This window comes from Geospiza fortis, unplaced genomic scaffold (assembly GCF_000277835.1).
Source record: "Geospiza fortis unplaced genomic scaffold, GeoFor_1.0 scaffold157, whole genome shotgun sequence".
In the NCBI taxonomy this organism is placed as follows: domain Eukaryota; kingdom Metazoa; phylum Chordata; class Aves; order Passeriformes; family Thraupidae; genus Geospiza; species Geospiza fortis.
This window is the reverse complement of record NW_005054314.1, coordinates 9,057,383-9,084,080: the sequence shown is the minus strand read 5'-3', so window position 1 is coordinate 9,084,080 and position 26,698 is coordinate 9,057,383. Positions and strand designations below refer to the sequence as shown.

The 26,698-nt window shown below is 44.3% G+C and overlaps 1 protein-coding gene across 4 annotated transcripts in view; it reads left to right on the top strand.

The window, feature by feature from the left end:
• DCX (doublecortin) overlaps window positions 1–16,284 on the top strand; it is a 73,569-nt gene extending 57,285 nt beyond the window's left edge. The window contains exons 4-7 of one of the 4 annotated variants that reach the window (XM_031056034.1): window positions 488–590; window positions 5,277–5,399; window positions 12,316–12,413; window positions 14,733–16,284. In XM_031056034.1, coding sequence (XP_030911894.1) covers window positions 488–590; window positions 5,277–5,399; window positions 12,316–12,413; window positions 14,733–14,789 — 381 coding nt within the window. In that variant the 3' untranslated portion in view covers window positions 14,790–16,284. Of the gene's footprint in view, window positions 1–487; window positions 591–5,276; window positions 5,415–12,315; window positions 12,414–14,732 lie in introns of all 4 variants that reach the window. The other 3 variants (XM_031056033.1, XM_031056032.1, XM_031056035.1) reach the window with 3 other exon arrangements.
• Window positions 16,285–26,698: the final 10,414 nt, after the last annotated feature.

Sequence of the window (26,698 nt, the reverse complement as noted above, 5' to 3'; positions counted from 1 at the left end):
AAAAAAGGTCTCAGAATTTTCCACTGCAAGAAAACTGAAAAACAACTTCCAGCTTAAACTGTAATGTACTAACTTTTAGTGATTGGAGAATAGTAGCATGAATATGGTAATGATAGTAGTTATGATAGGCTATAGGTAAAAGTTAAGGTATAGATTGGTTCTACTGTATTAAGATGCCAAGCAAAGAAAAGTCTATAATGCACTGTAACCAAAACCAAAGGGTCTCCAGGCCTGCCTGCAGCTGGAGCTGACAGCTGTGGGCACAGCTCTGTCACCCACAACCCTGGACTGCTGTAACTCTTGGATACAATAAACTGCATTTGAAGAGCTGCCTGGAGTCCCACATCCCTCATTCAGGCTCTTACAGTTGAATGCTTGGCAGATTCAGTTTAGATGTAATGTAACATAGTGTACCATAGTATAGAATAATAGAGTATAATAAAGTAATTAATTACCACTGAAATGCACGCCTCTGTTCTCTCTGCAGGTGACCTGTCTGCATGATTTCTTTGGGGATGATGATGTGTTCATCGCCTGTGGCCCCGAGAAGTTCCGCTATGCACAGGACGACTTTTCCCTGGACGAGAGCGGTAATGTCAAACCCACCCTGAGCCTTTATTGCACTGCCCTTCCCTGCTCCTGTCTGAGCTCAGTGCTGCATGCTTCTGGTCTGGCTTATGAGAGCCACTACATGGAATTTAACTATAGGAATGTGTGTGACCGTGTTCACAGGGGTCCCAGGATGAGGGAAGAGACGAGGATCTGACTCCATGTTTCAGAAGGCTTGATTTATTATTTTATGATATATATTATATTAAAACTATACTAAAAGAATAGAAGAAAGGATTTCCTCAGAAGGCTAGCTAAGAATAGAAAAAGAAGGAATGATAACAAAGGTTTGTGTCTCAGACAGAGAGTCCGAGCCAGCTGACTGTGATTGGCCATTAATTAGAAACAACCAACATGGGCCAATCAAAGATCCGCCTGTTGCATTCCACAGCAGCAGATAATCATTGTTTACATTTTGTTCCTGAGGCCTCTCAGCTTCTCAGGAGGAAAAATCCTAAAGAAAAGATTTTTCATAAAAGATGTCTGCGACAAATGTGTTTTCTGTTGACAGCGACAAAGCTGTCCTTTGTCTCTTCAAAAAGGAAAGAAGCCCAGAAGTTTCTCTCTTTGAAAAAAGCCACTTCATGGGCTCAGGGGACATAATTTCAAACTTAAGGATAGCTAATTGGACAGAAGCCAAAAAGTCTCACTTGGGCAATTTACTAGAAATAGAAGTGAACAAACTAATTGCTTTTGTAGGGTGTTTTACCAAGAGCAAGAACCTCTTGCACCTGGCTCGGTTTTTCTCTGTTTGTTGTTTTGCTTTTTATTAAACCTTTTTGTTTCCAACACTGCAACAGAAGCCATCCTGCTGATTTTTATGCCTCCAAGGGTAGCTGAGCTATCTTGGGTGTGTTATAGACCCCCAAGAGCTTATGAGACCTGGCTCAAGAAGGCTGCTGTAACATTTAACATCCTTTTGGGATACTTATCCAGTCAGCACTATTATAATCAGGCAAATACTGACTGAGGTGTAGTCAGAATAAATTAAGTCCTACAGCATTTTGACATTTACTGCAAAATCTGGGAGTGTTTATACTTTCGATTTTCTCCAGTCACAATCAGATAGATGCATTTTTCTTGAGAGCTAATCATCCTTATGTAGACACATGCATATTAAAAATGGAAACAAGCAAGAGTTGAAAATAAAAATCACATTTCCACTGCTTACTTCTGCTGAAAAAAGCAGGGCAATAATTCCCTTTTTGGGGGCATGACTGGGACAGCACCGGTATTTTTGCTTGTCACCACTGCCATCAAAATTCTCTAATATGTGAGTCTCTGTGATCAATTACACCATGAAATCTTTGATTTTACAGAATATACAGAGCTTGGACTTGCAGGCCTTACCACCCACCCCACCTGGCAACTGTACCCACCTGTGTGCAGGTGCCAGTGAGTGCAGCAAGAGGAAATTAATGCCATTTTAACCGTTTAAACTGAATAAAATGTGCTCTCCAAGCATCTAGGCACACTTCCCAAAGCTCTACGTGTGTTGTGTAAGGAACACAAGCCCCATCCTGTCCTATATGCTGCAAACTGGCTCTGTATTGAGGGTCAAAGATGATTTTTGCTGGATGCCAGGAAGCCAAGCAGCCTCTAGTCTCCAAACACCGAGTTTTTTATTACTCCCTTGCAAGCCTGATTTTATTTTAGTGCTTCCAAAGTGCTTCTTTAGGTACTTCTGCCCTGTGTACTCCAGATGAACCCATTTGATGGTCTTGGGGTAATTCAAAGGAAGTTTCCAAGGTTCAGCTGAGACTTTGCAGGCAGAGGATAAAGCCTGTGGCAGGCTGGGGAAGTGCTCTGTAAGCTGAGCTTCACATTGTTTTTCACCACTCAGCAGTTGAGTCAGCTCCACAGGGAGCTCCACGCTGGAAAACAGCTCGGATGCAGCCCTGGCAGAACAACTGGATGGAAATCCCAGCTCTGCCTCCACTCGTGGGCACTGCTGGCTTCTCCAGCTTGGATTGCTCTGGCAGGAGGAAGCCGAGTTTGCTGTTGGGAAGGCAGTGAGCAGCTCCAGAGGCGTTTTTGGAGGAGCCCTGCAGCTCCCAGGGAGCAGATGAGGAGCCTCAGCAGTGTTTCCCCATTGTACACCCATCAGCCTTCCTCCTTCCAAGGCAGATGCTGCCAGGAGAGCTGCAAATCCTGAGGTTTTGCAGATGAGTGTCACTTCATAAAATCTCCTCTGTCATGGGGAAATTTCTCTTGCCTGTTTGGATGACACACACCAGGATTGCTGGTTATGATGTTCACTCTGGCAGGACGTCAGGAAACAAAAAGAGAATCAGCACAAGAGAGGATTATGTCATCTTTTCCTCCTGGCTGCCCACCACAGCTTCCACCCTCTAATCCTGCTGCTGAGCACCTTCCAGATGACATTGCTCTGTCCTTTTTGTACCCCCTGGTTTCAGCATGGTGGAAATGTCACACTTTGGTGACATTTAGAGGCCTTTTCACACCAACCTCAGCACAGCCAGGTTTCCACCTCCTGCAAAAGCTCAGGGATTGCCTCTGACCCTTGCCAAGGGCTGAGCTGGAGGAATTCCTGAGAGTCAGCCTTTCTCTGCTGGAAAATGCAAAGCCAGGTTTCCTTCCAAGGAATTACTCCCCTGGGAAGAGCATAAATTTGGAAGCTCTTGCAAAGACCTAACATGAAGTATTTTTACTTTTTTGGTTTATTTTTTTTTAGTGAGTAATTCAGGTGACTAAACACAGCTGCCTGACACCCTTTGAGTCCCCTCACAACAGCAGTACTGCTCTTCATGTATAAAAAATTTGGCTATATTTGGGCTGGACCTCTACAAGCCTTTCAAGTGACATCATCTGTGAGAATTCAAGCATTTTTGAAGGAAAAAAAACCCACAACTTTTTCTATTCCTGATTTACAATTTCCAAAATTGATTTAGCAGGAGAGAAAATAAGCTGGCTGTAGGTTTAATTCCTGCCATGCAGCATCCCTGGAGCACAAGGCCTCCTCTCCTGACATTCTTGTGCTGCATGGCCCAACAGCAAAACTCTCTCAAACCATCCAGGAGCAGAGATGGAGCCTTGGCTGGCTGAGAATGAGCAAAGCCTGGGGAAAAATTGAAGCCAATTACATTTTCATAGATACACTGATATATCATTAAATAACACATACATTTAGGTCAGACAGCTTGCTTTTGGTTGACCAATTATTTATCTGCTCTGTGCTGCCTTAATTCCATTGGGGACTCCATTCCAGGGGGTCCTCAGTGTGGAGCATGTGGGGCTGAGCTGAACTTTTCCATAAAAAACTGCCTGCATGTGGAACACGTAACTCACATCTGTAAAAAAGACACATTTTTCACATCTTGGTGAGGACAAGCTGTTGGAGGAGATGAGGTGGAACCAGCTAACATTTGACAAAAAGGAAATCCCTTTTTTATTGCCTTCTTCTTAACTGGGTTAAGTTAATAACTTGAGGGGTGGAAAGTTCCTTTTCTGTTAGCTCTCAGTGTAAATAAAACCCAGTTCTGAAGATCAGGCATGCCTGAAACCCTGGGACACGTGGAGGTTTGTTAGCATTTCAGCTCCCCTCTGCAGGACTCTGTAGATCATGTTTACATTTCCCACTCTTCCTGGCCTATTTAGTTTTTAAGGAAGCACAGTTGGGGTCCTCATCTGCTCACATCTTCCAGTACATAAATCTGCTGGGCTTGTTTATACAAACCTTGCTGAAAGGGATGAGTGGCCAGGACAGAGGATGTGCTTTGTGAAACCATCTTGTCTCCTTTGCTTTGTGCATCTGAAAAGTTGCAGCTTGTTGAGGACAGAAGAGGCTGGTTCCAGCTGGGTGAAAGCCTCCTGGGGCAGCTGCCCCATCTGCCACTTGGAGGCTTCATTTACAGCACACCATGAGCTGTTTGCTGGCTTTCTGCACCTGCAGAAAGGGCACTCATCATTCCTGGTACTGGGTCTTCACAAGAGTGTGATGGTGTTCACAGGGGTCTCAGGTTGAGGGAAGAGATGAGGATCTGACTCCATGTTTCAGAAGGCTGATTTATTATTTTATGATATATATTACATTAAAACTATACTAAAAGAATAGAAGAAAGGATTTCCTCAGAAGGCTAGCTAAGAATAGAATAGGAAAGAAGAATGATAACAAAAGCTTCTGTCTCAGACAGAGAGTCCGAGCCAGCTGGGCTGTGATTGGCCATTAATTAAAAACAACCAACATGGGTCAATCACAGATGCACCTGTTGCATTCCACAGCAGCAGATAATCAATGTTTACATTTTGTTCCTGAGGCCTCTCAGCTTCTCAGGAGGAAAAATCCTAAGGGAAGGATTTTTCATAAAAGATGTCTGCGACACGGGAGGGCTACAGCAAAATACCTGGATTTTCTTGAGTGTTCCCTGAGTCAGTGTTGGCCATTTTCATTGCGCTCAGGAGAGCCAAGGGAAGGGCAGAAAATGTTTCATGGGAGCCAGCCTGACACCCACAGAGCCTCAGCACCTCCCCTAGAGGAGCAGAGCTGTTCTCTCTGCCCTCCCCTTGATGAGTCTCCTTTCAGCCCTGGAGAACAAGGGACAATATCAGCTTTTCCCTTGCCCTTGGGGTTCCTGCACCTCTCTGGGGACCAGGCACTGAGCTGTTTCACAGCAGGGCCATAACCAGGTGGGTCTGTGTTCCCGCAGAGTGCCGGGTGATGAAGGGGAGCCCAGCAGGTGCCACGGGCAGCAAATCCTCGCCCACCCCTCAGAAGAGCTCGGCCAAGAGCCCCGCGCCCATGCGCCGCAGCAAGTCCCCGGCCGATTCAGGTAACCACCAAGATGGTGAGTGATTGTTTCTTGGTGTCTGCCTTTCACTGTGCTCCAGGGAAAAGCACAAACTCCCTGTGCTTGCTGAGGAAACTCAGGTGTCTTTTGGAAACAAGAAGCTATTAAATATTGGGAAGGAATCTCCTGGTTGGTGAAGCGCGGTTGTGGCTCGAGGTTGTTCCAGCCACAGGCTCACAGGTCCTTCCCCAAAAATGTTTTAAAAGAAGTTTCTATTCCCCAGGCAGGAAATCAAGGCCCACAGTGCTCCCAGATGGTCCCTGCAGATACAGAGTGATTTAGGGTGACCTCCTGTGCAAAGCAAATGGTGATTATTGCGCAGGTCAGGAGTGGCTCCTCACAATCATTATTTAAAGGAGACCAGTGACCTTGCAATTGCAGAACTGCTGATGGGTTTATTGATGGGACACTGAGACACTCAGTAATGGAAAAGAGGGAAAATGGGAATCCTAATTTGCTGCAGCAGCTTGCACCATTTCAAATGCCTCCTTCCTTCTGCAGCAGCACCAGGGTTGGCAGCACACGTGGGGAGCTGCAGCACTGTCAGTCCAAGGCTGGGCTGCATATTGCAGTGGCTCTGGTAATTGACAGTCTTTAGAGTCATGGAGGGCTTCTGGGGTTATGATTGACAAAAAATGTCATGGTTTGATGCTGGCGCAATGCCAGTGCCCCCATGAAAATACATTCTCCCTGGTGTCTACTGCGAGATGTGACCAGGAATAGAGCAAAGCAGGCTCCAGCTTAGGAATAGAAGGGAAAAAAAACTTTATTAATTTACAATATATAAAAGAAACAGAACTCGGGATGAAAACCTTCCAAACATTCCTTCTCCCCCCAGCCAAGTTCCCAATACATCACAGTAAGACAAAACCTTAGACTCTCAATTCAGTTGCCACCCCTCAGATCACCAACTCTCAGTCCATCACCACCCTTCAGATGTTCCAAAAGAGAACCAGACATGGCCTCTCAACTAAAATGGCCAAAACATCAATTAAACATGTCAGAATTCCAGGAGAGCTTCACAGCTTGAGTTCAGGTGTCCCACAGCATCAACACAGGCGATATAAACCAGAAATTCCTTTTCACCGTCATGCTAACGTGCTGCATATTGCATGGGAACATCACACGACAGCTGATCATCAGTAGAAATGGGATTATTAGTCAGAAAATTCTCTTGGCAGCAATCAGAAGGATTTCCCCCTTCATTTGCAGTTCATTTGTTTAGGGTGTGTGGGTGTTCTTCAGCTACCTAAAGGGACAGTGTGAAATTGGTTGGCACATGCCAAGACTATATTTTTTAAAAAATATTTCTTTCTGAGGTGATTTTGCATTCATAAAGTTTTTCTTCAAGATTCCATTTGTGGCTATTCTCAAACTCAGGCTTGCCATAATTTAACCACTTTCACAGCCCCAAATGCCTGCTGAAGCTGTGTAGGCACATTGAAGGCACGATGGGAAATGTGATTTACAAAAACCCAGAAGTAACACTCAGTGATGTGGGAGTCAGCTCACGCATGAGCAGCTTTAAACCTTCCCCACAAGCATCAGGTGCTGCTGATTCCCACCAGAAGCAGAGTTTACTGCATGAGCATAGAGTTTAATGTGAAATGGCAATTATTGTGTGCCTGATTTTAACTGATTGAGCGACTCCAGGCCCAGGATGGTGACTCATCTGATGAGCTTTAATGAACACACTTAGCAGAGCTTTTCAGGGGGAGATTAAAACAACCAGAAAGGCTGAACAATAACCAGTTCCTGGAGTTAAGGTCAGTAATGAAGAGCAAATCAGGTTTCTTTAATCTGTCCAGACAAGAGTCTTTCGTGCTTTCCTGTAATTTCAATAAAGGAAAAAATGGCACTTGTCCTGCTTAATGAGGATAAAAAAGACTGAGCTCTGTTAGTACTGAAAAATAGAAGACTCTTGTTTTCTCAGGACAGAGAGAAAAAAGAATACCATTTTGTATTCTTGTATTGAACTGGTAATAAACTAAGTGGATTTACACATCTCATAAGAACCAATATTTACATTTAGATGAGACTTTGGAGTTATCACATTCAAAAAGCAAAGAAAGCTGAATGAAGTCTGATTAATAAAAGATGATCTGACCTATTTTCCCCCCCCAGAATCTCACCCATTTAATGTGTGAAACTATTTAAAAGCAGTTTTACTTCAAATATATGCAATATTTCTGCTGTGTGTTTGCTCCCCTACCCATTTGTACCTTTTGTCTTTGTTGTCTTTCCCTCTGCTGTGGTTGTCATGTGCAATCTCATGAGCGTTTCCTTGGTTTTGTGTTGTCTCTGTTCTTCCCAGTTATTTTCTGTGCAGGTTTCTGTATCCTATTCTCCCACCAAGGTCTCCAAGGCCATTGTGACATATCTGGGCACTGATGTCTGGGCAGGTTTGGAGGGGAATCTTTGGGTGAGAGGAGTCTAAACTCACCTCACAGTGAGGTGTCAGGGCCTCACTGTGGAAAGCTCAATCCCTTTAGGCAGCCAGAGCCCTTCAGCTCCCAGGATATCCAAAAAAGTGATGTGGCAAATCCACAGAAGCAATTTAAACATTGTTTTCTTGGCACGGCGCTTTTCTCTTACCATGCAGTCATTTAAATGAATGAATGAAAATTAAATTAATGAATGCAGAACAAAGAAGAGTCTCTCTGCTCTAAGGAGATGGGAACTCACCCCAATCCTTGTATTCCCAAGGGAAATCCTTTCTCCCTTCCCTCACTAACACCCAACCCATAGCTGTCCTTCCTAGGCAATGCCAGTGGATTTCTAGCAAAATTGGAGTTATAAAGCTTCTGTGTATTTCTAACCTCAATCTTTCCTCCTGGGGATTCAGCTTTGCTGAAAGACCCAGCTCAGAGCAGTGAAATCCATACTAAACCTCGCCTGCAGGGCACCATCCAGTTCCTTCTCCTAACGTGGCAGAGGAAAACTGGCCATGAGGAGCCTCTGTGCTTCTGCCCTGATCCGTGAGATTCAAATGGAGCAGGGTCAGCATGAAGTTTGGCAGAATTTCTTTAACAGACTGCTCCAACAAGGAGTCAGGCTAAGCAAAAGCCAGAGCTAAATCTCAGGGGAGAAATACAGGAGAGAAAATAATGATGTCATTTACCATTCTTTCTTTGTTATAAAAACTTGGATTTATCTTACACAAACTGATGTGCCAAACAAGGGTTCAGTTGTATAAAAACATGTGCTGTGATGGGAGAGCTTATGATTATTAAAACCAGGACAGAGCCACGGGTACCTGAACTGAAATTTGAAAATGTCTTTGCCTTGATTTGGCCTGGAGAGAATATGAGCAGGGCTCTGAGGCTGCTGCAAGACCTTAATGTCTCAGTCCACTAATGGACAGAGGGACAAAAGCACATTCAGCAGGCAGCAGCAATTAGCAAACAGACCCAGAGTGTCCGTCTGTCCTGGCTGCAGGGCTGCTCCCAGGGGCCATTATGGATGAGTGTGTCCAAGGGCAGCAGATGTCTGGCGAATGCCATGATGCCTCAGGTTTTAGCTTTTATATTTCTCAGGTTCTGTGCTGCTTTGGTGTGTGGGTCTGGGCTTCATATGAGGGGATGGGGAGCTCTGTGCACAGAGCAGGGAGACAAAACAATTCCTGCTCCAGCTGGGGACCAAGGACAAATGATCCAAATCTCAGCCCCAAGAGCACAAACACCGTGGGCTGAAGAGAGAAAAACAAGACTGCATGGGCTAAAGCTGGAATTGGACAATGAACTCTGGATCCAGAGCCCCAGTCATCCCAGCAAACCTTAGCAACACCCAGGGAACAATTCCATGTGAGACACCTGCCTAAAAAGGGCCCTAAAAAAGGACTGAAGAAGGACTTCTGACAAGGGCATAAAGTGATAGGACAAAGGGGGAATGGACTTAAGCTAGAGGAGGGCAGGTTTAGACATTAATAAGAAATTCTTTGCTGTGAGGATGCTGAGGCCCTGGCACAGGTGCCCAGAGCAGCTGTGGCTGCCCCTGGATCCCTGGCAGTGCCCAAGGCCAGGCTGGACAGGGCTTGGAGCACCTGGGACAGTGGGAGGTGTCCCTGCCCATGTCAGGGAGTGGAATGGGATGAGCTTTAAGCTCCCTTCCAACCCAAACTTTTGTGTGATTCTAAAATATCTGTGGGGGGAGCAGACAGAGAATTCAGTTTCCCTGGATCTCTCATCTCAAACACAACAGGAATATTCTCCATCCCCCCTCTCATGTGCTGACAAGTCTGATTTCTCTCCTGAGTACAAACTGCCTCGTGCACAGGGGGAGGTGAGGATCCTGTGGAAAAAAGGTGCACATGCTCCTGCAATTAAAGAATATTACATATACACTTCAAGGTAAATTGATGTTGCAGAGCAAATTCAATGCCATGAATAAGCCATAATGCACAAAGAATAAAATGGTGGAAAAACCCTAAAGAATTGAAAGGAAAGCTGGTTCTAAAGAACAGTTCCTGATAGCTGAGTGTAGGTGAGATCCTGAGCTACCCTAAATCATCAGCAGATTTTAGTGGAGCAGCAGTGTTATGCACCACCTGGGGCCTGCTCTTTGCCTCCTGTTATTTTCTTGCATTTCAGTTCAAAGGAAACGCAGGCAAGTTTGCTTATGAGCACTATTCTTCATTAGCAGGCAGAGAAAATTAAACTGGGCTTCTTCATTGTTGCTCCTGCTGCAAAATTCTGCTGTCTTTGTAATGATATCCATCCATCTCATTCCATTTCTGATTTGGATGTCACATCTGTTTTTTTGTTGATGCTCATAAAATATTTACATGCCTGCTGTAGCACTTAAAACTCTCATTGTATTAGGGAATTTCTATCCTGCCCTGCAGCAATCACATCCATTTTGCTGCACACTGGCTCTGCTGATGTTCCAGTCTTGGTGGTGGAGAGGAAATTGGGGTTTCTTGCAGAGTTGTTAGGTGGCATTCTTCAGCTTAGGAAGGATCAGTGACAATTGGAGATAAAGAAAGAGGCATTTTAGAAATTGGAAATGGATTCTAGCTAATGGAGATTATATCAGTCCTCTTGTTCCCCACATTTTCTTTAATAGGAAACACAAATTCACTCAGTGAAATAAAACATAAAAAAGATCCAAGTTATTTTTTACTGAATTGCCTTCATTATTTGGCATACCGTTAGAGAACTCTACTTTTTTTCCCACCAGCCTGGAGAGCAGCTCATTTTGTAGAGCTCAGTGCAGGTGCCAGCAGGAAACAGCTCCTGCTTTTCCAGAACAGGTTTTTCGCCTATTAATAAAGCATGGTTTGTGTAAGATAAGGAGGTGAAGTGTTACTCTGTTCCCCAATTATCTATAAATCATTATTTCTACCACCTTTTAAAAATATCCATTTCCTCAGTTAGGTGCATTTGTAATAGGAAAAAAGCTGTGTGTGATGAATACCCTCCTCTTCCAACAGAGGAGGAAGTGCATGGAAATGATGGATGTGAAGGCAGAGGAGCCACACCACCATGAATTTGTTGCTTTAAGGTGCTGGCAGCTCCTCCTTTATCCCGGGGCTTTGAGCATGTAAGCAACGCCAATCACTTGGTTTTTTAAAAATTTTAAAAGTTTAATAGTAATAAAATGGTTATGAAAATAGTAATACAATTAGAGTAATAATAATTTGGACAAATTGAATTAGGACAATATGAGACAACAAATACAAAGAGTTATGGACGTCTGGGTACCTTTTTCTGGGCAGCACGAGCCCGAAAAAGGACACACATTAACAGTGGATTAACCCTTAAAAACAATAACCTGTTGCATATTCATACACCTCATACATGATGCATAAATTCCATTCAAACACAGGATTCTGTCTGGTCAGTGTCAGCTTCCTCCTCTGAATCCTGACAGCGCCTTCGAGGTGGGAAGAAGTTCATTTCTTCTGATAATGGAGCAATAAATTCTCTTTCTCTGAAAGATTTAGGTGTCCTGTGGCTGCTATGCCGCTGCGAGTCCTTTCTTTAAAAAAGTATCCTACATAGCATAGTTTCTATTTTAACATTTTGTTATAACCTAAAACTATATTTAACACAGTACTTAAGAGAATTAATACAGCATTACTTTCTAACACAACACATATAATATTCATTTTAATATTTGCGAAAAGCCAATCATAAAATACATGCATTTTTCACAAGCACGTGTTTCTTTTCACACCTGCTTGCCCTCTGCCTTTGCTGCAAACCTGAGCTACCCCTGTTCCTCACAAGGAGGTAACAGAGAAGAGCACTGAGTCTTTCTGAGGCATTAAAGCAAGAGCTGTGCTGGTTTGGCTCTTAAAAATACAACATTCACATATTTTACTCTATGACACTTTATTACACTTCTTCAGTCTCCTCCAGACACTCAAGTACTTGATGAATTTTAAGTAACTGATTTGTAGATTCAGCTGTCACAATTGAAAGCATAATTCCATCAGGCTCTTTGGCCACTTACTCCCATCCACAACAAAATACAGCCAGGGCATTCCAGGCTGCTGTTTGCCTAATTTTTCATTTCTATAATTGACATCTCACCTCGCTTGGGTAAGATCCAGGATATCTTCAGCCTCTGGTTTCCAGTCATGCCCTTAAACAGTTTGAGAACACAGAAATTGTCTTTCTGTTTTTCTGGTGATATGTGCCTTGGATTGTCTTGGTGAGTATTTCTTGGGTGAAATATTGCTCCCTCAATTTATTTTGTATCTCACTGTATTTTGCAGCTGAAATCCTTGAGTTATGTTTACAGCTATGCTGTTCACTTGTTTTGTTGTTTTTTTCCTCCTGCCTAACATGAATAAACCGTGCTGTTTAATGTTCGGAGACCTTCCATCTCCCCAAAGGAGAAAACCCTTCCCCTTGCTTGCCTGATTTCCAGCTTGTGTCTTGTTTCCTGCCAGCCAACGGGACCTCCAGCAGCCAGCTGTCCACCCCCAAGTCCAAGCAGTCCCCGATCTCCACGCCCACCAGCCCCGGGAGCCTCCGCAAGCACAAGGTATTACGTTTCTTATACCTTACTACACCTCCTTCTGCCTCAGCCCCTCAGCTCTGGGGGACACTGAAGTCATGGCCATATCCTCTGGAAGAATAACTCATGTTCAAACAGGGGAGTTTGGCCCTTTAGCTGTAAAAGTTGTCCTTTAGGGCAAGGTGGTGAGCAAAGCCTGACTCCTCCCCTGGAGCTGTTAATGTGTGCTGGAGACCGCCCAAAGGGATCAGAGGAGACAACTTAACCATGAGCTTGTGCCACTATTTGAAAAAAATCATTGATGGATTGTGGTTTCATGTCAACCCTCCTGGCCTGAAAAGCTTCAAGTGTTGGCAAATCAGGCCCATTAAAGAGCAGAAGCAACACAAACATTACTGCAGTTCTCAGACATCACTTTAATGATGCTCCTGAAGAATTTAAGTTTTTTAAATTATTTAAGGCCATGCTCTGTTTTACAGGAATCAGGTGATTCTTACAGCTGGTGTGGTAATTGTGTTGTGGATCAGGCCAACAGGTAGCACAGCATCCTGGCAGGGACCAGGAAACCTGGGCTGGCTCATGGATAATTCATGTATTGATTTATTTAAAAGGTACAGCAGCTGTCACAGCTTTTTCAGTTCCTGTTATTCAGGGCCACTCTGTGCTGAGTTCTGACTTTCATTTCTGTGGGCCTTTGCATTTCTGGAATAGCCACCATGCTGCTTCCAACAGTTTTCACTTGATACGGGAATTGGAGCTTGGGCACAAATGTAGATGTGAGAGGAGGTCAGGGGGATTTCTCTTTAGTAAAACAGAATGCGCCTCTCAGCCTGACTCTGAAAGCATTGACTCAAAGATTTTGAAGAGTAATTTAAAAATGCTGGTGGTGCTGAGGTTTTGCAGTCAGCAGCCATGTGGAACCCACCGTGGGGCAGCTTGCAGGGGTTGAACCAATTCTGTTTAACAAAGCGTAGCTGAATCCAAATGAAAACTGTTTTCCTCAGGACCTCACTCTGTTCTCAGCTGCTCAGTCTAAGTTTGAGAAAACACACCAAATTTAACACAATGTGTCCAGATTTATTATTAATTTATAACTGAGGACAGAATCTGGTCCATGGTCTGAGTTCATCACTTCAGCAGAAGTAATGCTGCAACTGCACCCTTTGCTTCAGCATTAGGAACAATAAAGATTTTCCAAACTTTCCATCTCATTGAGAAATTTTGAGGTGAGGATTTGTTTCTCAAGACAAATAAAACTCACCTTTTTAATGTTTCATGTATGTTTGCAGCTGGCTGATTTATCACCTTTCCAGTGCAGCCCTGAGACCATTTGTAATTGATGGTGACTGCTGAGGGCAAAGCCAACCCAGCTATGATTTTCTCCACGAAGTTAAGCCAATCAGCAAACACAAATTCAGCATTTTAGGTTACCAGAATATTCATGCATCATTGTCTTTCTCCCAGAAGCAATTTCCTGCTTATGATGAAATCACTTTTCTCTCCTTAAAGCTCAAGTGATAGATGCTTAGGTTGAGCTCACCACAAAGTCCTATGTTACCTCTTCTTATATCAAGATTTCTGTGAATTTCCTTCCTGAATATTTGGGTTTTTCTTCATTTTGCTCACAGTTATTACCTGTGTGTGGGTCAGAGTTCAAAAAGGTCCCAGGAGAGCTCTTGAGCTGGTTCCTGTACCTTGTCCCACAAGAACTTTAAACAAATGCAATAAAGTGGTTACCCCAGAAAGGGACACTGGAAAAGCATTATATTGAGCATTTGATCCAAATAACAAACTTGGGATTATTTTATTAACTTTTCCAACTGATTAGAAGTTACTTAAAATAAAGAATAAACCATGGAAGATGTGATTTTCCTGGAGATTTGTCCTGAGGGCAGCTGTCAAACCAAGGTAAGACTCTTCATTGTGGACTTAGGTTTAAAGAGATGTGTTTAAGGCACGATGCTGCTCCTTCGTGCGCGTGCTGGAATGGCCACATTGATCCAGAAAAATAAAAAACCCTGAAACTTATCCCTGAATAGTCATCAGGAACAGAGATGCATTTGCTGGTATGGCCACATTGATCCAGAACAATAAAAAAACCCTGAAACTTATCCCTGACCAATCATCAGGAACAGAGATGCTCTTGCTCCTCTGTGCAAGGAGCCTGCCTTGATTTTAGCCTTGAGCTCCCTGGATTCTGGTGAGCCCAGCGCAGTCACCAGCACATTCCACCCTCTGGAATGTGAATTTGAGCCTCTGGGGTGCCCAAAGCCACTCAGTGCTTCCCTTTGCATGGCCAAGGGTGGGAGCTGCTGGTGAGGGTTAACATTTTCTCCTTTCTCCCTACAGGACTTGTACCTGCCTCTGTCTTTGGATGACTCGGATTCCCTGGGAGACTCCATGTAGAGTGAGATGTCCGCGTTGCATTTGGGATACAGCAAAGTACCTCTGCCACACAAGCAGATCGGTGACTGGTGCTTTCAAGTCAAAGGACACACAGTTAAATGTCATTTTTGTTCTGTGATTTCTCCTCTCTGTGCCACAAACCAACACCTGCCAGTCTATAGAGATAGAGGGATACCATTCTTCTAAGTCACAGGGGTGCAAAATGGGCATTGTGAGAAATTTGGGGCCTCCGTGCCAAGGATTCTGTGCATTTACCATTTTCTTCTGTTGTTTCTCCTGCTGCTGCAACCATGTGGTTTCCCGAGTGTTAGTGAAGTAGTTCCCCTGGAGGTGTGCAAATGGAGCCCTTGCTGAGCACTTTGCAGGTGATGCTCTCCACCTGTGCAAACTGCCAGCTCACCTGCTCCTCATTCACAGCCCCAGTTTTGGCACCTGCATTCTAAAGAGTCTTGGTTTTATTGTGGAGAGCAGGAAGGGAATTTCTAGTTGGATGCTTAATATGCCAGCAGAAGCTTGGATGAGATCAGGAACAATTGTGTCAGATGCTCAAGTGATAAGTGAGGTTAGTACAATAATTCAAATTATTCAAATATTGTTTGGGATTTTTTTTAAATAATTAAGCAAAAAAAACCATAAATCAGCTGAGTTATCTGGTGTAGAACATCTTCCACATGCAATGCTGCTAGCTGGTAACAAATATTTATACCTCCCCTATGGTATCTCTCTATCTCTGTTTGTAACAGTAATGCCTTGTGAACAGCCAACACTGAAAACACTGTGAGAATTTGTTTTCAGGTTTGACACCCTATAGGTCACTTTTTATAGCAAAAAAAATCAATACACTTTTTATAAAGGAAAACCTTTTATCTGTGTTTTAGGAGTAAGGATTCAAGCTCCTTCTTTTTTATAAAAGCTGGTAATTTTCTTTTGTTTAAAAAACACGTTCAGAAAAAAAAAAGTACAAAAAAAAAACCAACCACAACTGCAGAACAATAATAACAGTAACTCAGTTTAGAAATCCTGTCATCACTGCCAAAACAGACACGTGTAGGGGGGGAAAAATGGTCAATTCAAAATATTGAATGTTTTGATAGTTTTTGTAATGTTTAAGACTACGTATTTGGTTTTTTACACTTCAGTATTCCTAACTATGGCCAGATTCTCTACTTATATAACAAATGAAGTTTTGTGGTCTTCTAAAAACCTGTATTTTAAGAAACTCTTCTATCTGAGAAAAAACAAACTCGCTGTATTTAGAGAAGCTTTTGCTTTTATTAATCAGTAATGCCTCCTCCAGAATGCAAAGTTCATCTCCTCACGCAGGGCTGGTGGTTTTTACTGCGCCAAAGCTTCGTCCCAGGCCAGCTGCCACTGCCTCCCTCCCTCATGGAATAAGCTTTGATGAAACTGATTCTTGCAGAACTTTACCTAAATGAAATCTGTGCAATCAAGCCTTTCTTTGTTGCTTTTTGCTTTTTTCTTTTTTTTTTCCCAACATAGACACCTACTCCCTGTTGCCTTGCAGCCCCTTGTGGTTAGGATGGATTTTATCCTTGTGATGTTTGATGCTCCATGAATGCTGGCTTGTTCCCAAAGCCACTCCACGTTTTGTTTGCTTGCATTGCTGGGATGAAACAATCTGTGCAGGCTGCATCTTTCGAGGCTCGTGTGATCATACTTATAATGCAACTTTTTAAAAGAGATTTATCAGAGAGAGGCCAGGATTGGGAATTGTCAAGGGGTCAGAGTTATCATGCACCAAATTTGCACCCAGTAGTCTTAGTGCATGATCATTTACAGCCAGAGTTTTGCACAAGGAGCCATTTGTTCTCACTGATAGCTTCATTTGATTGAATAACTCTCTGACTGCACAACTGCTAAATGGTCATTTTAAATATTGTAAATAGAATCCTGGGGTTAGTTCACAGGCTAAGGGCTCGTTGAGGGTTTGTGGGGGGGAAGGATGGTGCTGTGGACAAAGCTTGGGTGCAGCAGTCAGCACACCTCTAAGCCCTTGGCATTGCTGAGTTTTGTGTCTGAATGGGAGCAGGTCTCTGAGTAACCCTGTGCCTCAATCTGTCTGTCTGTCCCTGCAGGGACAGCTCTGTTCTACCTCACTGGGGGTTGTGAGGCCAAATGTTGGTTAACATTTGTCAAGTGCTTTCAGATCCTCTAACAGAAGGTGCTGAAATATTCTGGGTGCAGATTTGGATATGGGTGCTAATTTTTGGCTGTTTAATCCTGTGAGTGCTACTGTAGAAGCTGGTCATGAGCAAAAAGGACTTTTTTAAGCATAAGGATGTCAAAGGCCTTGGTTATGCTAATAACAAGATTATTCATCAGAGCTTTTGTCTTAGGGAAAGCTTTAGTGGGACACACAACTTGACAAGCTTTTACCCTCTCCTCTGTTCTGCTGGTGGAAATCTCAGAGTCCCTCCCTGAGTCTCTGCCTGTCCAGGGACCCTGAGCAGTCACCATGGATGGACTGGAGCTGCAGTCCAGGGTGTTGTCACACTGTGGCAGAGGCCATTCCTCTCACAGTCAGGGTGAGCCTGTCCTGCCACCTTTCCTCAGATAAACAGGAGACCAGCCACGCAGTCCCACCCAGGTTCTCGTGCTGCTCAGTGCAGGACACTCACCACAGATCCAGCAGGAAACCCAAATCTGGGCTGCTCTCTGCAGCCTGAGCTGCTGGCGGGAGGAAAGGAGTCTGGGAGATGCTCTCACCCACTTTGTGTAAGAGAAAGCAGGATCCCAGGGGAGGAATGGTGCTTTGTTTGGATGCTTGTTGAGAAGGGGCTCCTCTCCTTCCTGCCAGAAGCTCTGTTTGGTTACTTGGAGATGCTTTTCCTGGTGCAGCATCACTGAGGAATCACTGAGCTCTTCCTCCTGAGCTGCACCTGGTGACATCTCAGAGCTGATCCTGCCAGCTGCCCCTTGGGAATGCAGCTTTGTTTGCATGAGGATCATCTTGTGGTGGGGCTGAGCCCAGCAATTCCTTCAGGGAATTAGGGGCACCTTGAAAAGGCCTAAAAGGATTAAAATTAATTGTTCAGTGGGAAAAATAGCCATTCAAACCAGCAGAAGCCACAAAGAAAACAGGGTATGAGGTCAGACTCCCAAGTTTTAAGAAGCAATTTTCTAGGTAGAAATGCCTGGGCAGTAGAAGTCAGTGAGCATTTCAGCTGTAGCATAGAGTGAAGTCTGTATTAATGCCAATATTGCATGAGTTTTTGTACAGAAATGCATGTGGAATGTTACATACATTCAGAACTAGTTATCTTTGGCTTTGTAGGATCCCCCATCTAGATTTGAATACAAAGAGAAACAGTGCACAGGCACCAGACCTTAGTTACTGAAACAGAAGAACAGCTGTGATTCAGGAAAAAAACCTAAAAGCTTAAATTTTAGCAAGTGCTTTACTCCTGTTGACTTTTCACAAGATTAAGCTTGGATTTGGTCAGAAAGCTTTCCTGAACTGCTGTGAATTAGTAATTACTTCCAATTTACTATGGCAATTCCAGACCCTGTGAGATCCTGAAGCAATGATAGTAATTCCACTATATACTCCACAGTTCACCTTTCATATTTTTATTTTTTTTTACATTTACAAGCTCATAAAGCTCCACATGATATGAGGATTTGCCATATTAATTCTGCTATAAAAACCCTGTCTAATTTGCCTCATGAGGCTGCCTTTAGTGCTTTCAGAGACTAATTGAATCACGGAGACTATATTGTTTTAAAACAGTACAGTATTTAAAAACAAATTGGAGTAACTCTTAAAGTAGCAGGGCATTGTTTCTTTGAAATCTGTCTTTATTCAGAATAATTTAGCAAATTTGCATATTAAGATCCCTGTTTCAGGCACATTCATTAGGAAGGAATAGTACAGGCAGAAGGGTTTAGCATTTTTACACTCAGGTGATGGTCTTGACTGTAGAAGATGAGAGCAATGCAGCAAAACCTTCAGCCTTGGGATTTTTATCACTTGTAAAGCATTTATAATCCTGAAGTTTCTGGTTTAAAGCCTCATCTGGTATATGATTTGGAGCTAGTTCAGTTCCACCAGCTAAATATCTTGAAGTGATTTGCAAAGAGTTTGATAATGAGATTTTACTTTGTGGTGGGAGTCGGAAGCAGCTTTTCCCTACCACTGTCTGTGTTTCCAGTATCTGCACATTATTTATTGTCTTCTCAGGAGCTAGAAACCCTAATTGTGTTATTTCCATAGATGATAGAAGAATCCTGCCTAGAAAACAACTTCCACATCTCTCTCACCCTCAGCTAACACACGTGTAGGCACACAAAAATCCACACACTTGGTCGAGCTGCCATTTTTGTGTCATTTTTGTGCCATTTCTCTCCCATTTGCTTGTTCAGTACTTTTGAAGGGGGAAAAAAAAGGAGGCAGAACCAAAAAAATTTGGCAAACAGCAAAGCAGAGTCACACCCAGGCATTTCCACTTTGAAGCAAGGGCATTAAAGTGTTCGTTTCTCCTTATCCACACGGATAACATTTCCTGGGATGCCTTGTCTTTGCCTTTTCATGCCTTTGAGGTCAGCACTGCTCTTCCTGCTGCTTCCCAGCACAGCCTGTGGGAGTGCTCTGGGATTGCAGACATTGTTCCAGGGACAGCCATCCCTGGAAGTGACATCTTCTCTGCAGGGATCCAGTGTGGATTTTGCAGCCTGAGCCTTCCCCAGCGTGCTGAGAGCTCTGGAGTGATTTTGTTGCTGACCTCCGTGGTGCCCCACAGCCATGCAAAGCAACCAAGGGCTCTCTTCCACTGTAATAGAGGCAGAATCATTTTTAGAGAAAGGGATAAAAGATAGATAAGTAAAGTAGATGTAAAATTAGCCTAGAAGGTGTCTCCCCAAGCTAAGACAATCCATAACCAGAGAAAAGCTCTGTAGAAGTGTGTTTGCCACACGCCATGTGCTGATCATGACCACAGTGGAATAAAACAGCTTTTTGTTTCCATGTGGTGACTTAGGCTCCAGGTCAATTTTTTCTGGTTGCTGATGGAAGCAGGCTGGGACAGTGTTTGGGACTGGTGAGGTTGTTTGTAGAAGCAAATGGATGGCATGGGATGAGGATCTTTTTCTGTGTATCTAAAGAGTCAGGCCAGTCCATGCAACAGGACAAGTGCTTTACACAAGACACCTGGAAGGGATCCAGCTGGAACCCCACCCTGGTGTGATGAGAGCAGCAAGGTGAAGACTTTAAGTGCCTTCTAACATCCCTTGGGCTTCAGAAGCACGACTGTGCATGTGCCCAGCAAGGCCTGGGGTTCAATGGCCTTGACCAAAGGAGACAAGCAACACTTCAATTCTTGAGGTATTTAGCACATCTCTTGAAAATTGCTGTCTCCAGAACCACAGAATTCTTCTGGCTGATGCCTCTGTCCCATCTGCATGAATCTGAGCCTCTCCACAGTATCTCAGGAAATGTTAAAGCTGAGTCTTGTGTGTCACAGCTGCTCCTCACTGTGGAGTGAACAGGGCTGGGTTCTGCTGCAGTGGTGGTTGATTCTGCTCTTCAGATGTTCTTCATCCTCCTCCTCTGCTCCTGGCTCGAGAGCTGGCTTCTCCTGGTGCCTGCAGGTGAAAGGCTGGGAGCAGCAATGTATAGACCCCTCTTTGCTTTGTTTTGTTTCCTCTGGAATAGTTCTAGGCAGTGATGACTGAAGGTCTGAGGCCAAGGTGACAAACCCATGTTTTAACAGGGAGAGGGGAGATTTTCAGGGAATGTAAGTAGGTGGGTGGAAAGGCTTTTTCCTGCAATACCATTGCACAGCTGCTCTGACAGGATCCCAGCTGCAGGGCCTGGTGTGAGTACTACACCTGCAGAGGAAAATGTGGAGTTTTGGGGTCACAGACCACTGTCCATCCCTTGGGACACTGCTTAGAGGAGGTTAAACACATCAACACCTATTTTTGGCCCACAGATGAGCTTCTGGGCAAATGAGAATCAAACCTAGGGATTCAGCAGTGGGTTTCAGAGCTGTTGGGGTGTGGCACAACTCTGGACAGATCACTTCTCCTTGTGCCAGTGCACAGAGGGCTGGTCCCAATACTTCCCTCCACCTGTAGGGTGCTTTGAGATAAGCTGATACAAAGAGCTTGATTTTTAAATGTCTTCATTGCTCAGCAAAGTCTGAACACGTTACAGAAGCAAACTGGCAAGTCTCTCACAGAACTCTGGCTCGCTCAAAACTCTGCTGTAAAAATGTTGAAGTATTTCAGTCATGGGGAAAGAGAGACACCTAATCTTTAGTTCCCCATTGAAACCACGGGGGAGCCAGCAACATCCCTGGGAGGAAGGAGGTACCCTCATCCAGCAGCCCATTCCTCTCCTGCCTGGATACAGCCCCCACTGCCCCTCTTTTTGTTAGATGTACGTGCACGTATCAGGGGCAATTCGTGCTAGTAGTCAAAATATGGGCCTTCTGTTTACAAACAGTGAATAAGTCTAATTATTTCAGTGGCTTTCTACCAAGAAAACAGTGGGCCAGGTGTTGAAAACCTCCTTGTTCAGAAAGCGTTTGTGGTCAGATGTCTGCATGGGAGAGAGCAGTGTCCCTGCTTAGTGCACCTGAACTCACCTCTTGTGACTCTTGCTCTTTATCACCTCAGCAGGTGGCAGGTGAAATCCTGTGATATTCTGTTTCCCTCTTGAACTCAGGGCTCTTGAGCCAGTTTGGAGGCTCCCTAGGTCTGGCAGTTTATCACTCAAACTGAAGAAAAAGGAGGATGCCCAAGGGGAATGAACAAATCTTGGCAGTAATTAATCTGTCAGCTGCAAAAGAGAATCATCAGGGGAAGATGCCGTGATGGAAAACACAGGGCAGGAAGGGAGAAGCCTGTTCCTTACAGGAGTGGTGGGGGGTGTTTGTTAAGAGGTAGGTGCTGAGTCATGAAATGAGCTGGAGCTTCAGAGAAAATCCAATGGCAGGGAGAGCACTGGGACATGTCAGTGCCACTGGTGTGTGGGAATAATGAAAGACAAAGGCAAGAAATTCCAGGGACAAACAAAGAAGGAGGCTGGGGCTAGCTGAGGATCTGTGGCTTGGTTTGGACAGAGGAACAGCAGCAGCTCCTGGCTGTTTGTTCAGAGTGATGTCCCTGCAGGTACCTGGGCCAGGGGGTGCTGTCTGTCCACAGCAGCGTCTGTCCCTCTCCCCTTGGCAGAAATGAGGCCAAACCTGGCTGCAGGCAGGAGGACTTGGTGTGAAGCTCCTTCCCTGCTGCTGTTGAACTCTGCTGCCAGCACGTGCCATCCCTCAGAGGGAGAGGCAAGATGCAGCCCTGTGCTGAAGGACAGCACCAAGCTGTGGGCTGGGTTTATTTACACTCCTCCCTGTGTCAGATCAGAAACAGCAATCACTGATCAGCACACCCTGGCCTGGAGAGGACAGACCTGGCACTCTGGGGAATGTAAGAGAATAATGAGGGCACCTCAGAGCCTCCCATCCCCTCCCACGGAGCTCAGCAAACTCTGGGACAGGGTGAAAAGGCAGGACAGAGTCCTCAGGGAGGGTGTGCTGTGTGGGCACAGAGGTGATGCTGATCTTGCCCAGGAAATGCCCAGCCCCTGTGGGAAACCATGCTGAACAAGGGCACCTGTGTTCGCCCTGCTTTTCTCATGAGATCTTTTTCCTAAATTCAGTTGAATTGCTTGTGAATTTAATCCTAAACCACAAAATAATTGACTCATCCAAACACTTTTTTGCTGAACAGTCTCAGATTATTTTTTTTTGTCGCATAAAAATTGCATCTCTTTTATTTCCATAAATTGTCAGACACTCAAAATGATGCAAATGGAACCCAATACACCTAATTTTCTGCTGCTTTAACCAGGCAGAAGCTCCTCTGTAATTAATTTATGAATCTATCTGGTCCAAGGTTGGTCTCCTATTTCAAAGATTGACTACTGTTGATAATGCTTATATGAATGATTACTTGAGTGCAGATTCAGTTTCCTGGGTGACAGCTGCAGCCTTTGCAGAGAAAAGCTCACTGACCCCAGTTATCAAGTCATCTCTTGTATGGACTTTGAATAGCAAGTTATAGATGGGAGATATTTTGTATAGTTTAATTATGGTTACTGATAAAGCTGAAATAGTTTGCTGAAATACATTAAAAATTTTAGAATTGAAGATTAAACAAGGAACCTCAGCAAATCAGGGCCTCCTCCATATTTTTTGCTTCTAAAGAGTGTTGACTTTATCTCACTTCACTCTCACTCAGTCTACCAACAGACATGCCCTGAGCCCAGCAGGTTTATGGGACTAGAAGTAGTACTTCTATTTTTACCACTATTTTTCTACTCTAGTCCCAGCTAGTGCCAGGCAGAATAGAGATTTGTGGTTGGCTTGGTTTTTAGAGAAAAAACATTGCCAAATGCCTCTGAAATAAAAAGGAAGGTTGGGTTCATTTTAGGTGACCCATCTAAACTCAAGGCTGCTTTTGAATTTTATCCAAGCTGGTTCTTCTTCTCTTTGCAAGAGTTATTTATAGGAAATGGAGCTAAACTGGAGTCACATTTGCACTGGGGAGGTTGTTGCAGAGCACTGGGACTCACCTGGCACGTGCAGGCAGGATGGAACACGGTGGTGGCACCTGGTCAGGGAGAGCCAGCACCAAACCCTGGCTCTGGGAAACCCATGCTCAGGGTGAGACTTGGGAAATACCTGAAAGGGACCAAAGGGATCCCAACCTTGGGTCCAGGCCCAGTTCTTAACAAATTTCATTTTCAGAGAATCCCTGAGAAACATTTTGTGGGGCTTATTTTGGTTGTTGTTTGGGTTTTTGGGGTTGTGTTGGTAGAGTATTTTGTCATTTTTTTTAATTACAGCATGGCTGCTTTTCTCTATCTGCTTCCAACCACTGCAGAGCATGTATGGATAGGCTTGTAATTCACTTTCCTTAGCAGGTGGCAGGTGAAATCCTGTGATATTCTGTTTCCCTCTCATGCTGACCATACAGTCACAGGGGGGTTGCAGAACACACAGCTTTTTTTCCTTTCTCTCCCTCTCTTTAAGACAGAGGAGCTTTTCCCAGATTTTGTGTGATGTCTAATGATGCATCTGCCTAAAAAGAAGAATGTCTAGGGAATTAATTGCACTTAATTGGTGTTTTTAGATATAGTGAAGCAGGAGTATTGAATGTAAGAACAAGGAAGCCTGAGAGTTATAATTACATGCTGAATTCTGACGTGTGAAATTGTTGTTAGTTTGCTTCTTATTTAAATGGTGGGTGATCCAAGCAGCTTGAGCACCGTGGCAGTCCTAGTACAGCTGTGATTAGCAATTAGAAGACACCCAGGCTCTTTTGGAAAGAGGAAACCTGTCTAGCCAAAACTCTTCTGTTCTCTGAAATGACACATTCCTCTCCATAATCCTCTGGATTTTGTGACACAGTCTAGTGTGGAAGCACAGGAAAGGAGGATCAGCCTGCTGGCTTTGCTGTCACTAGCCTTTGTCTGCTTTCTCAGTTACAAATCCTGTCCCAAGGTGAGGTGAGCAGCTGCCAGCCCTCAGCCTGAGCTCCTCACGCTGCTCTTGTCTGGAGAGCAGGAGCTGCCTTTGCTCAGGACCCTGTGGCTCCCAGACCTGCAGAGCCACCACCCAGCAGTGCTGAGGGAGGGAGGGAGGGAGGGAGATGTGCAGCTCAACTGGAACCTGCTGGTGGATCACTGTCTTAGACCATGCATTGAGTTCGTATGATTTCCTCATTAACGACAAAGCTGCAATATAATATAACAGAACTGAGAGGCCACGATGGATTTTCTCTTGTGGTTCAGAGGGTGGGGGTTGGAGGGGCAGCTGGGTTTAAAGTTTAGCTGGTATACTTTAAACTCTGTGTACATAACCTTGGAGGACACGGGGGTGGGAAGGGATCCATGGTTATTTTGGTGGGATTGGTAAACTTCAGGATGTTTTTGTTTAAAGAGTAAGGTATTTAATTAATGACATTGTACAAAGAGCTGTTAATTTAAATGGTGCTTTTGTTCTCCTACCCCAGACCCGTCTAACCTTTGTTTTTGGCAAGCCTGCAGCAATGCTGATCAAGTTGACTTTTGTACCTTGGGGGAGTGTGTGGAAGGGGAGGGGAAATGCTTTTCTCTTCAGACAAATAACGTTGCCCATAGTTAACTTCCTGCTTGGCTATGTACCTTGAGTTCCCTTTATGCTGAGTTTTTATGTGAAGGTCTCTTCAAAGGGACAGAACAAGCAGAGGTTATTCCAAAAGATCTCAACTGTATCATCTTGTAATATATTGCAGCTTTATGCCAATGATTCCTTGCTTACCTGTACACAGTCCATGCATGTTTTGAACTAATTTTGCATTCTCCATTTGTGGTGAGTTACTTAGCATTTTAACCACCTTTTGTGCCATTCAACTTGTACAGAAAACATTTTTATTGACGTTTTAAAGGGAGGGGGAAGAAAATAAAAAGACCCCTTCTGCTCTCTAGTTGTAGGTAGAACTCAGTTACTTAGCAAACAGATGTAGATGAGTGGTTGTAGTGTTAGAAATGTTGGCTTGCTCGTGAACAAGCTCTTGAGAGTAAATGCATGGTCCTGTACCTCTCTTTTCTTAATTAGCTCTTCCTTTCCTCCTGGAAAGATTCTCTCTCTCCCTCTCTCTTACTCTGTCTTTGTCTCTCTCTCTCGTGGTTGTAAAGTACAGATTTGGGCATAAATAAAATGACCAGGTTTGAAAAGCAGTTCTCAACAGGTTCTCTCGGGGAGCGTACTTCTCGCAGTGCCTTGCCTTGGCACGTTGGTCAGATCCAACTTGCAGGATACAGCAGGAGGAGATCAGTCCCCAGTGCCTCTGCCCGAGCTGGGGGGCGAGTGCCGCCTTTGGGAGGTTGGCCCTGCTGGAGGGTGAGGTGCTGCTGGGCCACTGCAGCTGAGGCAAGAGGCACGAGCGGCGTTGGCCGTGGCCTCCACTCCTGCTGGTGGTGGTGGTGGGGGTGATGTCCCTGGGACTCGTCCCACGGCCCCTGATTTGCGGAGTTTGCACACACTTTTGATTTTCCTGGATACACAGCAAGGGGGTGGGGATGGGATATGGGAATTATGTTGTTGGGGGGGGTCTGTAAACAACTCCTTCTCCACACTCCTGAGCTCTGAGTTGAGTACAAGGGGCTTCTTGTTTGTTAGCTGTGGTTCTGTTGGCAGTGGAGGACAGAAAACGGGCAAAGTCTTGGAGAAGATGGGGTCACTCACAAACATGCATTTTGTAAGAAATGGATTTAAAGAAACCCGAAAAAGCCGTGCCACAAAATCACCAAGTGTACCTAGATCCACACCTCTATTCCCTATGGCTCTTCTCCCTTAACAGAATTTTCTTTTGTCAGAAGATTTGACTAGGAAAAAATTCCATTTTTGTGAGGTGTTGTGAACTGTTTTTGCTACTTGTAATAACCATCCCGGGTCTGAGTATTCTTGTAATGCAATGCCATGCAGCAGAGAACCTGTCCACTTTATAGCTTTGCTCTCAATATTTGTTACTCATTGTTTTCTCATCTAAATGTACATTTGCAAGATGTGTGTATTGTCATTTTCAAAAAATAAAATTTGGTTTCAATATTTAGGCCGATAAATCCTTTCTGAGGCTTTTATTTGTCGAGTGTGTGTTGACTGTGACTTGTGAATTATAGAACACTCATTCATTGTGATACCTCAGCTTTCCCAAATCTGCCCCACTTGTATAAATGCAGAAGAAAAAAAGAGACTGGAGAGGAAATTTGATGCCCCTGAATTAATTAAGATACAAATCTGCCTGACTGAAGCAGCCCAACCTGTGCAGGACCCATCCTTTTGCCTAAAGGGATGAGCTCTGTGTGGGTCCTACTCTGGGAGAAAAGAGGAAAATAAGGGCAGCTCTTTCCC